This window comes from Hipposideros armiger, unplaced genomic scaffold (assembly GCF_001890085.2).
Source record: "Hipposideros armiger isolate ML-2016 unplaced genomic scaffold, ASM189008v1 scaffold_1286, whole genome shotgun sequence".
Taxonomy (NCBI): Eukaryota; Metazoa; Chordata; class Mammalia; order Chiroptera; family Hipposideridae; genus Hipposideros; species Hipposideros armiger.
In genome coordinates, this window is record NW_017732636.1 from 190,817 (window position 1) to 202,819 (window position 12,003).

The window sequence follows — 12,003 nt, forward strand, 5'->3', positions numbered from 1 at the left end:
GTTAATGACCATCATGCTCTTTCCAGCCAAAGTTTCAGGGGGTGGTTTCAATTGGCCAGCCTGGTCCATGTGCCCATCCTCAGGCCGGTTGCTGAGGCCCATCAGCTGATGGCCCATTGGGGGATAGGGTATTGGTTCCCTGGAGAGGTGACACTGGACTAGCCAAAGCTGGACTTCTGTGGTCTCTAACATCGTGGCTTCCCCACAGTGCAGTGGGAAAGACTCAGCCATGCAAGCAATGTTAGGAAAAGGGGGCCATTGGGTCTGGACTAGGGAGGGAGGGCATGGCCAGACTGAGGCAGAAGGGCAGGTCGGAAGTGGTGCATCTGTGTCTTCTTGTCACCCTCACAACCACCCAAGTGGTGGAGGGGCACAGGTGGTTTGGGTGTCAAGAGTGCCTGCAGGCTCTGGGCCTGCAGCCTCTTGGGAGGCAACACAGGTCTTGGCATGTGCAAAGGCCCTGAGGGAAGCTGGGGTCAGTCTAGGGTGATGAGGCAGAACATGATGGGCGAGGAGTGAGGTGTAAGGGTAGTCTCTGGGAGATGACACTGGGAAGATAGTGTCTTTTATTTTTTAGATTTAATTGGGGAATTGGGGGATGGGAACAGCCAAGTTGTTGTCCTTCAATCTTAGTTGTGGAGGGCCCAGCAAGCTCAGCTCCATGTCCAGTCTCACCGCTCAGCTCAAGGTACTATGTTCAATTAGTTGTGGGTGGGTGTAGCCACCATCCCATGTGGGAGTCGAACTAGCAGCCTTGTTAAGAGCACACGCTCTATCCACTGAGCCATCCAGGCGGCAGCTTAGCACAAGGTGCCAAGTTCAGTCTTAGTTGCGGGTGGGCACAGCCCACCATCTTGAACAAGTAACCTAGTTGGGAGCACGTGCTCTCACCAGCTGAGCCATCCTGCCACCTGTTGGCAGCTCAGCTCAGGTGCAGCTCACTGGCCCATGTGGGAATCAGTGACCCTGTTGCTCAGAGCTCACATTCTTGAGGAAGCTCTTAACCAACTGAGCCACTCGGCAGGCCCCCCAGTAGTGTCTATTTTTGAAAGGAGGGGCAGGAGCAGGCAGGGTGGCTGAGTGCTGTGCACCTCCAGGCTGGAGATAGGTAGCTGGGGTCAGAGCAGTGCTGGGGAGTGGAGAACTCTCAAGTGGACAGATTTGGGAGGCTGGGGTTAGGGTGAGAATAACTGGATTTATATTGCATGGGGAGGCTGGGCTTGGGAGAATGGGGTAAAGTCTGGAAAGAATGTGGATTTACAGATAAATCCTTTCACCTTTTACACCTAAGAAATGTCTCTCTAGGTTTAAAGTTTTACAAACACATCCCCAGGCTAGCTATGGCCTGCTGTGCACCAGTTTGCTACTTCTATTGCATGTGATAATCTTGGCTGGCTGGGGAGAACTGGGCCAGTCCAGGTCCACGCCTGGCAGCTGGCTTGGTGTGGATGTGTGGGTCGAAGGCATCTTGGGCAAACAATACAAGAGCCATGGTACAGGGTGCACCCCACAGACGTGGGCAGCTGCTGCTAGGCGCCACCTCTGCAGGGAGCCCTGGCTCTCCTAGGAACCACGGGGTTAGGAGTGGTGGATGGATGGAGTTGGCAGAGGGACCCCAGCAGGTGGGGAAGTAGAGTGTGTGTGGTGTGTGTGTGTGTGTGTGTGTGTGTGTGTGTGTATAGACCCAGACCCAGGTTCTTTCTACTGTTTATTGAGCATCTACTGGTGGGGAGGAGAAAGGGGGGTCAGGCCCTAGGTGGAACCTGCTTGTACGTATGTGATTGCAGTCTTCACAACAACCCTGTGAGGTAGGTAGTCTGTCCTGCTTAACCCACAGACAGCACGGAGGTGGAAACAGCGAGGTGGTGTAGCGAGTACTGGCTACTCCACGCTGTGGACACGCTGGTGCTGGATAAGCTTGGTGCTCTGGTGGAAGCGCCGGCCACAGTCTTGGCAGGCGAAGGGCTTCTCGCGCCTGTGGGTGCGCAGGTGTTGCGTGAGCGTGGGCCGCTGGCGGAAGGCCTTGCCGCACTCGGGGCAAGTGTAGGGGCGTTCCCCTGTGTGGATGCGCCGATGCTGCGTGAGGTTGGCGTGCTGCCGGAAACTCTGGCCGCACTCTGGGCAGGTGAAGGGCCGCTCGCCCGTATGGATGCGCTGGTGCTCAGTGAGCCGTGAGACCTGCGTAAAGCCCAGGCCGCACTCTCCGCAATGGTAGGGCTTCTCACCGGTGTGCGTCCGCTGGTGGCGCGTGAGCTTGAGACGCTGGCTGAAGCGCTGGCCGCAGTCAGGGCAGGCAAAGGGCTTCTCGCCCGTGTGTACGCGCAGGTGCTGAGTAAGCGTGGGCCGCTGGCGGAAGGCCTTGCCGCACTCCGCGCAGGCAAAGGGCCGCTCTCCCGTGTGGATGCGCCGGTGCTGCGTGAGGTTGGAGCGCTGTCGGAAGCTCTGGCCGCACTCGTTGCAGGCGAAGGGCCGCTCGCCGCTGTGCACGCGCCGGTGCTGTAGCAGCACCGAGCGGCGGCCAAAGCGCTCGCCGCATTCCACGCAGCCGAAGGATTTGTCCCCAGTGTGCACGGCCTGGTGCTCCAGCAGCACGGCACGCTGTGCAAAGCTCTCACGGCACTCACTGCACGGGAAGGGGCCTGGTGGCTCGGGCACGCTGGGAGGCGCGGGGGGCCCAGCGCCTGGGCCCGGAGGGTCACCGTGGATGCGCTGGTGCTGCAGCAGGTTGGAGCGCTGCCGGAAGCTCTGGCCACACTCGGCGCAGTGGAAAGGCTGCTCACCCGTGTGCACGCGCCGGTGCTCCTCCAGCCGTGCGCTGCGCAGGAAGCCCTGGCCGCAATCACCGCACACAAAGGGCCGCTCCTCAGTGTGAGTGAGCTGGTGGCGCAGCAGGTGCGAGCTGCGGCTGAAGCTGCGGCCGCACTCGCCACACATGAATGGTCGTTCTCCCGTGTGTATCTTCTGGTGCCGCAGCAGGTTGCTACGTTGGCTGAACACCTTCCCACACACGTCGCAACGGCCACCTCGTACTGCCCCGGCGCCTGTGCTCCGGCGGCCCCGGCTCCTGCCCCTGGGAGCGTGCCAGCGGGCAGTGGCCAGTATGTGGCCCATGCCTTGGCACGGATCCTCGTCCATGGGGTCCTGCTCACCTCCTGGGTCGCTGGGGAGCAGGAGTGCATGTGAGAAGCCACCTTCTCGGGAGGGTGACCGGAGTTGGCCCGTGAGGCCGGACACACCGAAGTCCCAGGGGATGCGCAGGTGGGGGTTCATAGTGCCTGAGCCAGCAGAGACACTGTCCATCTGGAGCACAAAGCCTGCATTGCATAAGGGGATCCACTTCTTCATGACAGAACCCACTGTGTGCCCAGACCACTACAGCCCTGGGAAAAGTGAACTAGAGGGACCTGAAACTGACCAAGGTGGTGACAAAGCATGAAGGGGGAGACTGAGAAGCTGGGGATAAGCTTTCCAAGTCTGACTTAAGTTTGCAAAAATCGCCTTTCTGGAAGGGCTGTAGTGCAAAGGTTGGGGCAGGTGGCCCTTGTACTGTCCAGGTGGGTGAGGATGGTTTCCACAAATGCAAGGAAGTGGGTGGGTCTCATGTACCTTGCTTTATGCCCATGGGGCATCTGAGGGACAGAGGGTGCATGCAGGCTGTGGGGTATATGGGAGTCTGGCCCAGTCTTCAAGGAAACATGAACATGTGTGCTGTAGCACATCCATGGCATGTGGTACCCTAGGCCTGCATGAGAGCAAATGGGTGGGTGTCTGTGGAGAAGAGGAGTGGGCCCCAGCGGTGCCCTGAGCACACCAGCATCAGATGCTGGGTGACAGAGGAGGAGTGAGCAAGGGCAAGTTAGAAGAAGTGACCGGAGAATAGAAAGCCCAGGGGAAGTTAAATCAAGGAGACTAAGAGAGTAGCAAGGGCTTCGCTGGGTGACAGAAAATCCCCACATCAAAAGTCAGATATATGATACTGCATCAGAGGAAATAACTTGTACTCAGCAGAAACAGCCTGAGTCAGAAAACGAATGGCAAACTGAGAAACTCTCCAGAGGCAAAGAGATAATTAACTTTCTAAAAGCTGAATTAACCAACAAGACCAACAACCTGACAAACGTGGGCAAAGGATGCAAACAGGAAACAAAATGTTACTAACACTTAAATCCCATAAAACATCCTTTTCTCCCCCCCAATAAGAAAACTACGTTAGAGGTGTACTCATCTACCGCTTCCACACCCACTGCAGGGACCCAAGCGTTTGTGTGTATTGCTGGTGAACGTAAGTGGAAAGCCAGTGTGGCAAAATACATAAAAATGGCAAGTTTCCCACCCTTTGATTCAGCAATTCTTTTAGGTACTTCTCAAACAGTTGTGTTCCCGTCTGTGAGAAATGACCTGTATTCAAGGTTTCTCACTTCAGCACTGAAAAGCAACTCAAATAGTGGGAGCCTGGATACATGTACACAGTGGGGCTCTACGCAGCTGTGCAAAGATGAGGGCACTCGCACAAAAAATGCCAGGTGTGGGACAGGGTGAAGAGAAGCATCCATTTGTGTTCTCAAGAAGGGAAATGAGTATGCATCTGAATTTGTGTTTGCTATTCTATAAACAGAATCTTTCTGGAAGGACACACAAGAAGCTGCTAATGTTGGCTGTTGGGAGCAGGACCATGTGACACAGGCAGGGGAGGGGCATTCTATTGTGTACTCCCTCTTGCCCTCTGAATTTTCTAACATGTGAGTGCATTAGCTATTCAAAATATTCTCATGATGAAAACACAAGCTACACAGAAAGTGTTCATAGGGAGGAGGCAGGAGCCCTGGTGGGGAAACCACAGTGGCTGAGGGGAACCTGTGTTTGAAGATACGCAGTGCAACCTGAGGAGAGACAGGGGCTGCAAAGAAGGAACCCAGCAGGGAGCCTGCAGCAGTGGCTTGGTGGGTGGTGGTGTGGCTGGAGAAAGCCAAGATGGGCTATGATCTGAGAGAAGCAGGTCCAGGCTTGAGGGAGTGACCAGCCAAATGGCAGAAGGGGCACATGCAAGATCCTACTCTCTGCTCCAGAAGGGGCACATGCAAGATCCTACTGTCTGCTCCAACACAGAGCATAAGAAGAGACAGGTGATGAGGTTCAGGGGTGCAGAGCCTGGGGCAGTGAGCTGTGGAGGCCCAGGGACTAAAGTGGGAGGTTGAGATGGGCTGGCAGGTCACCCACAGACCTGAATACGAATAAGCTGTCTGCTTGCTGGGCTGCAGAGGCATCTACACTGAATGGCCTGGGGCCCAGGTGATCCTTCCACTTTAGGGTTTTGATGGGCCCTGTGGCAGCCCCTCACTTAGGATGATGCTTAGGGTGGGGACAAACAAGCTCCTAGAGCTGAGACGGGCAGGCTGTCAACAGTGCCACCAGTACGAGAACGCACAGCTGAGCTAACCATCCAGTCTGGGAAGGACACTGAACTATTTCCAAGACCTCAAAGGAGGGGCCAGCATCCAGGAATCAAGGACATTATGAAAAAAGAACAAGTTACAACCCTCACTGGTAACAAACAGCAAACATGAACTTCTAGGAAACAATGGCATGTATTTAGATTTGTTCCATCCTGAAACAACAGTAAACACCACAATAAAGTGTTTTGTTTGTTTTTTTTTTGCATAAAATCCACAAAGATGGAGAGAAGGGGAAAGGGAACAAACCCCTGACCTTTTCTACTCTGGAAAGCAGATGGCTAAACGGTGACTGTAGCAGACTGGAGAAGGGGAATACTAAGTCAGCAGTGGGGAAAATTGAAAAACGAAAACAAAAACCAACCTGTTTTATCCCAAAGAAGACTAGAAAAGTTCAGGAGTTGGAGGCAACAGGTACCTCTTGGCTGTGCAGGTGAAGGGGTACGGGCACGCAGGTGGGGGAAGCTGTTTTAGAAGCAGAATCTGGGCAGGGCTATAGATGACAGCCCTGGGCTTTGTCTGCACAGCATTCTGAGCAAGTGGTGAGCACTGCTGTAGCCCTGATTCCTGGCAAATGGCTGGGTTGAAGGTGGGAGACCATACTGAGGAAGTTGAGGGATTAAGTGAAGTCACACTGTGTGCTCAGACACCAGCCTCTCTTCTGGGACGCTGGCAAGAGGCTGCAAGTACCTTCTTGGAGGATGCAGGAAAGCCCTGAAGATGCTCAGAGCAAGGGGTGCCCCCAAATGGCCCAGCCAGATTGCCCTAAAGACCCTTCAGCAGCATCCACTAACACGCCACCCTTCCTCTCATGTCACCCAAGATGTGGGTCTCCTTGGGGAGTGACCGCCCCCACATCCTTCCCAGCCCCACACCCACCCGCTCAGAGCCGCCAGATTTGTGGTCCCCCTTCTTATACATAAGCAGACAACTTGGAGGGAACAGAGACCACACTGGGAGAAAAAACTTACAAAACAAGTTACTGCTATTCCCAGAGAAATAAGGAAAGATGTTAGAACAGTAAGAACAACAAGGAGTAGCTACAAAAACATGAATGTTTAAGGAATGAAAACACTTAAAAAATCAAAACTATGCTAGCAGATATGGAAATCTCAACAGAAGGTCTGGAAGATATAATTGAAGAAATTTTCTGGAAAAAACAAAGAAAGGGATGGAAGATTGGAGTGAAAAGATAAGAACATTAGAGGACCTGCTCCAGAGGCCAACAGCCAAGGAACAGGCATTTTAGAAATAAGAACAAAATGGAGAAGGAAGCCCAAGAAACAGTTCTAGCCAGTTTCCTACAACTGAGATGTGATCTTCAAATGGAAAGGGCTCTCCAATAATGAGATAAAAAAGGTTTGAGACTACCAAGTTAATAAAAAGAATTCTTCATCCAGCCAAACTTAAATCTAATGTTGAGTGTTAGATACATGCATTATGCTCAACACCAGAGTTCATGGGAAGGTCCACCAGAACAAGGGAGTAAACCAAGAAAGGAGTCCAGGAGCCTGGATGATGGCAGGCTTAGGACTGAGTGGCCGAAGTGGACAGCAGGGGCCTCTGGCCTGAGATGCTGTATGACTGGGTAGAATCCTGCTCTTCTGCCCACCCTCCCTCTCTATTAACCTGCTCTCCCTGCCATTCCCCACCCTCCCTACCCCACCACCCAGTCAGTGGGATGTGAGCAAATCTCAGGGCCACCCGGGATGCCAGGGCTGGGAGATGTGGGTATGGGGAACACAGGCCCCTCTTAAGAGGTTTCATTATGGGGGAGCAGCAGCGGGAGGGGTGTGAGGCCAGTGGAGGGCTTGGCTTTTAGGGCAGGACGGTGTAGCAGGTTGATGTTGCAGGAGACAGTCCGGGGAATAGGGTAGCAGGGCTAGGAGTGGAACAAGTGGATGTGCTACTGCTCATGCAGGAGGCCCAGCTCCACCGTGCCTTGTCTTACTCACCTGGGGAGAAGATGCCCTCAGCTTCCTCTTGCCACAGGGCCTCAGGGTGTTCTCTCCATGAAGGCCCCTCAGGCTCAGTCTCTCTGTGGGAAGAGGCCTGGTCCAGTGCCATCCCACAGCCCTGAAACCACAGTGGTCACAGCTCATCTGTGCCCTGCTAGGCCCAGGGGGGTACATACCCAACCCCCACCCACAGCGGCTCCTGGGGCAGGGAGCAAGACACAGCCTGTGCAGGGCTCACCTGGGCCTTGTTAGGCAGGAGAATGGAAGTGGCCTCCTGGGGGTTGGCTAGAGGCCCAGAATCCAGAAACTCTGGAGAGGAAGGGTAGGGTCAGTCGGCCCAAGGCCATCTCCACCCTGCTGCCCTCCTCAGTGGTGTGCCAGATGCTGGGATCAGGTAGGGTGAGAGCTGTGTGCAGGCTTGGGGCTGGGCATGGCAGGGTAGCTCTAAGAGCCCAACTCGGGGGTGGAGTAAAGCAAGACGAGGTAGGCTCAGGTCTGTACCCTGCACCCCTGCATGAGACTGGGGCTGATGGCCAGCTTGGGCAGGAAAGGGGCAGTGCACAAGGGTCCACACAGGAATGGTGGAGAGTGTGGGCGGTCAGCTGTGGCACCTGCCTGAGGTGTATCAGTGGGGTGTGCCCCCCAGCACTTTGGGGTCCTCACTCAGCTGCTCCCACCCATGCTCCTCAGTGACTGACAGCTAACCCTCACTGATAATCCTCAGGGAATGAACCCCACATGCCTCCCACACACGGAAACCCCAACAGCCTGGTTCATGTCAGGGGAGAGTGTGGGAACACAGCTGTGACAGACTTGGAGTGGGAGAGATAGTGACAGCCACTGGCTGGGTGGGATTTGGGGGCCACCAATGCATGGGAATGATTTCATCCAGCAGGTGACCAGCCTAGTGAGCTTCAGGCCAGACTCCCATGGTCCATCCAGTTAGGCCTTGGGCCCTGCCCACTTTGCCTGCCCTCACCTGGGTCCTCTGTTATCTCGGGCTCCTCTTTCACCTGAAGGCTCATAGGTGACTTCTGCGTGGCCCCAAGAGGCGTCTCAGGCCCAGATTCTGTAGTCCGAGGCTTGGTTTGAGGGTGGGGCTGGAAGTCCAGGGGCTCCATCTTCTCTGATAGCACCTCCTGACCCTGCACCTGGACTGTGACCTGGGGAGGTACCCCCTTGATCAGGGGCCCAGGCAGGGCACTGGGCCGGGCATTCACCCCATTGTGGGACTCCAGGGGTCCTGACTAGGTCTTCCAAGGACCCACCTCCCCTGGGGACTGAGCAGCGAATGAGGGGACCACATGTAGCTTCTCTCCTGTTTTGACACCTACAGCTACCCAGTGCCCTACCTCTCTCCATGCTGCATTCCTTCCATGACTCCAGGTGATGTAGGAATGGGCCAGCAACATTGGCCCTGGAACCCTGTCTACTCTTGTGAACACTTCCTAACTACAAGGGACAGGCATCTAGTTGAGCATGGTGCCCCCCCCCAGGGTAAGGCAGAACTGGGTACATTCCAGCCCTGACCTTTGCCCAAGGGCCACTGACTCACCCATCTGCGGGGACCTCCTGGCTCCCGACGCAGCCCCTCAACCAGGGCTGCAGCCTCCTCAGGGCTGCCGGGCCACTGTCCCCGCACGCGGGCTTGGATCTCAGGGGGCAGCGAGCCCAGGAACTGCTCCAGCACCAGCAGCTCCAGCATCTGCTCCTTGGTGTGCACTTCAGGCCGCAGCCACTGGCGACACAGCTCACGCAGCCGGGCCAGGGCCTCATGGGGACCTGCCACCTCCTCATAGCGGAAGTGCCAGAAACATTGACGTGCCGCCTCTGGGCCGGGATTCCATGGGGCGACCTCCTCTTCCTGAGAGTCCTCCAGCTTCACCATAACAGGCCTCTTGTCCTCTGGGGGTACATGTTCCGAGGAGCCCAGTGCTACAGGCCTCATTGGAACGACGGGAGCTGGGCTCTAAGGCTAGTGTCTGCCCCTGGGGGAGGAACAGGTTGCTGCAGTGAGAACAGTGGCAGCAAACGGTTATTGAGTGCCTACTGTGTGCTGTGCTGTTCCATCCTCAGACCTGCCCCGAGTGGAAGGCAAACGAGAGGCAGTCACATGCCAGGGACCTGTGGGGCTGGTAAGCCCTCCATGAGCCACCTGTTCCTGGTCTCTGTAGCTGGGCCTGCAGAGTCTCCGGCAGCCCCTGCTCTAACTACTTATTAGTGCGAGAAGTCACCTCCTCTCCCCTACATCCTGCCCTTCTGCACGCACATCATCCCTGCCCTGAAGCTCTCCCTGACAGGTGAACGGCACCAACACTCAACACCACTATTATACCCCCATGCTAGCCCATCATTGCACCATCCACTCTCCCACCCAGTCTCAGACCACTTCCCTGCCATCTTGGTTCCTTCCACAGGGTTGCCTCCCTTCACCTGCCCCCTGCCCCCGCCCTCTCCCACACTGTGCAAGCCCCCAGTAGCATCCTCGCCAAATTCAGCCTTATCCTGAGCCCAACTTATCATACCATGCAATGCCCCACTGTGTCCTGTTTCTTGATTTAGGTGGAGCTAGGAGGTGATGGGGGAGCCCCCAGGGAGCCCACAAAGGCCCTGAGACCAATGGAGCGGGGCCTGTGAGCTAGGACGAAGATTCTGATCTCGCCTATTTGTCACGTAACCTTGGCAGGTCGCTGTGTCTCTGTGAGCCTTAGTTTCCTCATCTGCAAATGGGGGCGGCCCTCCGCTGTTCCTTCTGCAGCTGGGGGTAAGGCACGGGCTTTGTGAGGGACTCTTTTATTAAGGGGATGGTTTCGATTTTGAGGGTCGCCTGGACCCGTGAGCCAAACCTCTGCTCCTCAAGGTTCCAGATCAACCTGAAACTCGCAGAAAGTTGGGTTGTCGCCCAGCCAGCCGACCCTGCGGAGGTTCCTGAACTACATTTACCGAAAGTCCTGGAGGGCAACTTCCGCTTTAGGGAGTTCCCCTGCAGGTCCTGGTGCCGCCAAGGCAACCGGGGACCGGAGTGTCCAGGTTCCTGCTCCGCACTTCCCAGTCCCGCAAGGCAGCCGGAATCCACGAGTTGGCAGCCGCCACCAGGGTCCCTGCCCAAACCTTTCCAGGGGGAGGACCCCACCCTCACCTCCGCGCTCAGCGGGCAGCTCCCGCGCTCCTGAGCATGCGCACTCGCCGACTTCCCCTCCCCAGCCGGACTATGTCTCCCAGAATGCTCTACGCACCAGCCCAAGCGCCTCCTTGCCCTTCCCCCACCCTCGCCTCTGTTGCCACCCTCCTCCTCCTGTTCCCCCGAGGTAGCGTTGTTCCCAACGATCAAGTCACACTCCCGGACGCCTCTTCCTGCGGTCCCGCCTCAGATCCAGGCGTCCGGGCCCCCGTGGACGTACGCAAGCTTCTCAAGGGGCAACGGACAGCAACACCGCCTTCCCAACCGCGCATGCCTCCCACCACCCTTCCCTCAGTCTCTCCGGGCTTTCAGGGATTAGCAGGAATCTGCACCAATCACGGCCCTCGATAGGACGCTGTCAGCCTGGGTCTCCATGGCAACCCCCAGGCGAGAGGAGGCACCTCTTTCACCGCCCGCCCGCATCGCAAAATAAAGAGGCTCGGCTGGATGCCTTCTGGGAGTTGTAGTCAGCCGGGCCCCCAGTGCGCGCGCGTGCGGCCAGACGACGTTCCTTTGTGCTAGTGAGAGGTACCGTCTCCATGGTAACCGTTTGGGCCGACCAGGAGGTCTCCAAGGCAACCCGGGGATTCTGCGGGTGTCTGAAAAGCGATGAGGAATTGAGGTGAGGGCTTGGGGAAGGGACTGGGGCTGAGACACCGGGAGGGAGAGGCAGACAGACAGACAAGTGACACAGGGGCAGGGAGAGATCCAGAGCTTGCAAGGGTAGAGACTCAAGTAAGTGAACAGACGTAAAGAAAGACATGGAGAGGGATTTCTACTCTGAGACCTAGAGAGTGATAAGCCAGCGAGGCAGGGAGTCAGGCCCCAGGAGATAGATGTGTCAGAATACTTAGCAAACAGGGATGGAGGAGGTTAGGAAGAGATGGAAGTGAAAGGAGAGACAGAGGGAGAGGAAGATTAGATTTACAGAGACAAGAAGTGCAGACATTGAGAAATCAAGGGACAGACAAGGATACAGGAGTACAGAGACAAGAGGGGAGAAAGGGACAGAAATCAGATACAGTAAGATGGTTTGAGACTTTTCAAAGATTAAGACAAGGTGACAGACAGCAAGAAGAGAGACAGAGTTGGAGGGAAATTTGTTAGGAAAACTTACCCAAAACTTGACAATAAGACAAAAATGATGACTGTGAGCCCTGTCTGATTCACTAAGGGAAACTTTTTTTTTTTTTAAGATTTCTTTTTTTTATTGGGGAATTGGGGGGATGGGAACAGCGCTGGGGAATTGGGGAAGGGGAACAGACAAGTTGCTGTCGTTTTGGTCTTCAGTCTAGTTGTGGAGGACGTTGCTTCACTGGCCCAAGTTGGCGCCATCATTGCGCTCTTCCCGGGCGAGGCAGATCAGTCGCCGGCTTCTGGACGGCCGCTCACGCTGGCTGCTGGCTACATACGG

General features: G+C 55.8%; 2 protein-coding genes across 11 annotated transcripts in view; one reads left to right on the forward strand and one right to left on the reverse strand.

The window, feature by feature from the left end:
- Positions 1-961: 961 nt before the first annotated feature.
- Positions 962-10,889, reverse strand: MZF1 (myeloid zinc finger 1). 6 transcript variants are annotated; one of them, XM_019633346.1, is made up of 6 exons: positions 10,810-10,889; positions 8,964-9,396; positions 8,388-8,571; positions 7,647-7,717; positions 7,406-7,526; positions 962-3,314 (listed from the first exon to the last, which is right to left on the reverse strand). In XM_019633346.1, exons 2-6 carry the CDS (start codon positions 9,354-9,356, stop codon positions 1,882-1,884), a joined length of 2,202 nt encoding a protein of 733 aa, XP_019488891.1. In that variant the 5' UTR covers positions 9,357-9,396; positions 10,810-10,889; the 3' UTR covers positions 962-1,881. The 6 variants fall into 6 exon arrangements, with proteins under 6 accessions (XP_019488891.1, XP_019488890.1, XP_019488888.1 ...); XM_019633345.1 differs by lacking the exon at positions 10,810-10,889 and adding an exon at positions 10,548-10,665; XM_019633343.1 differs by lacking the exon at positions 10,810-10,889 and adding an exon at positions 10,352-10,665.
- A 151-nt stretch (positions 10,890-11,040) lies between these two features.
- The window catches only part of LOC109377091 (tigger transposable element-derived protein 1-like), a 25,996-nt gene continuing 25,033 nt past the window's right edge, over positions 11,041-12,003 (forward strand). For 4 of the 5 annotated variants that reach the window (XM_019633340.1, XM_019633336.1, XM_019633337.1 and 1 more), the window contains exon 1: positions 11,042-11,211. The gene's annotated coding sequence lies outside the window, so the exon portion shown is untranslated. Of the gene's footprint in view, positions 11,212-12,003 lie in introns of all 5 variants that reach the window. The other variant, XM_019633338.1, reaches the window with a different exon arrangement.

What these genes read in the sequence shown, in the direction of transcription:
- MZF1 (XM_019633346.1), bottom strand. Translation starts at nt 9,356, where the DNA reads ATGAGGCCTGTAGCACTGGGCTCCTCGGAACATGTACCCCCAGAGGAC. An exon ending in CAGGAGGTCCCCGCAGATGG is followed by an intron (nt 8,572 to 8,963) that starts GTGAGTCAGTGG and finishes GTACCTCCCCAG; the next exon opens with GTCACAGTCCAGGTGCAGGG. An exon ending in TCCTGCCTAACAAGGCCCAG is followed by an intron (nt 7,527 to 7,646) that starts GTGAGCCCTGCA and finishes CTGTGGTTTCAG; the next exon opens with GGCTGTGGGATGGCACTGGA.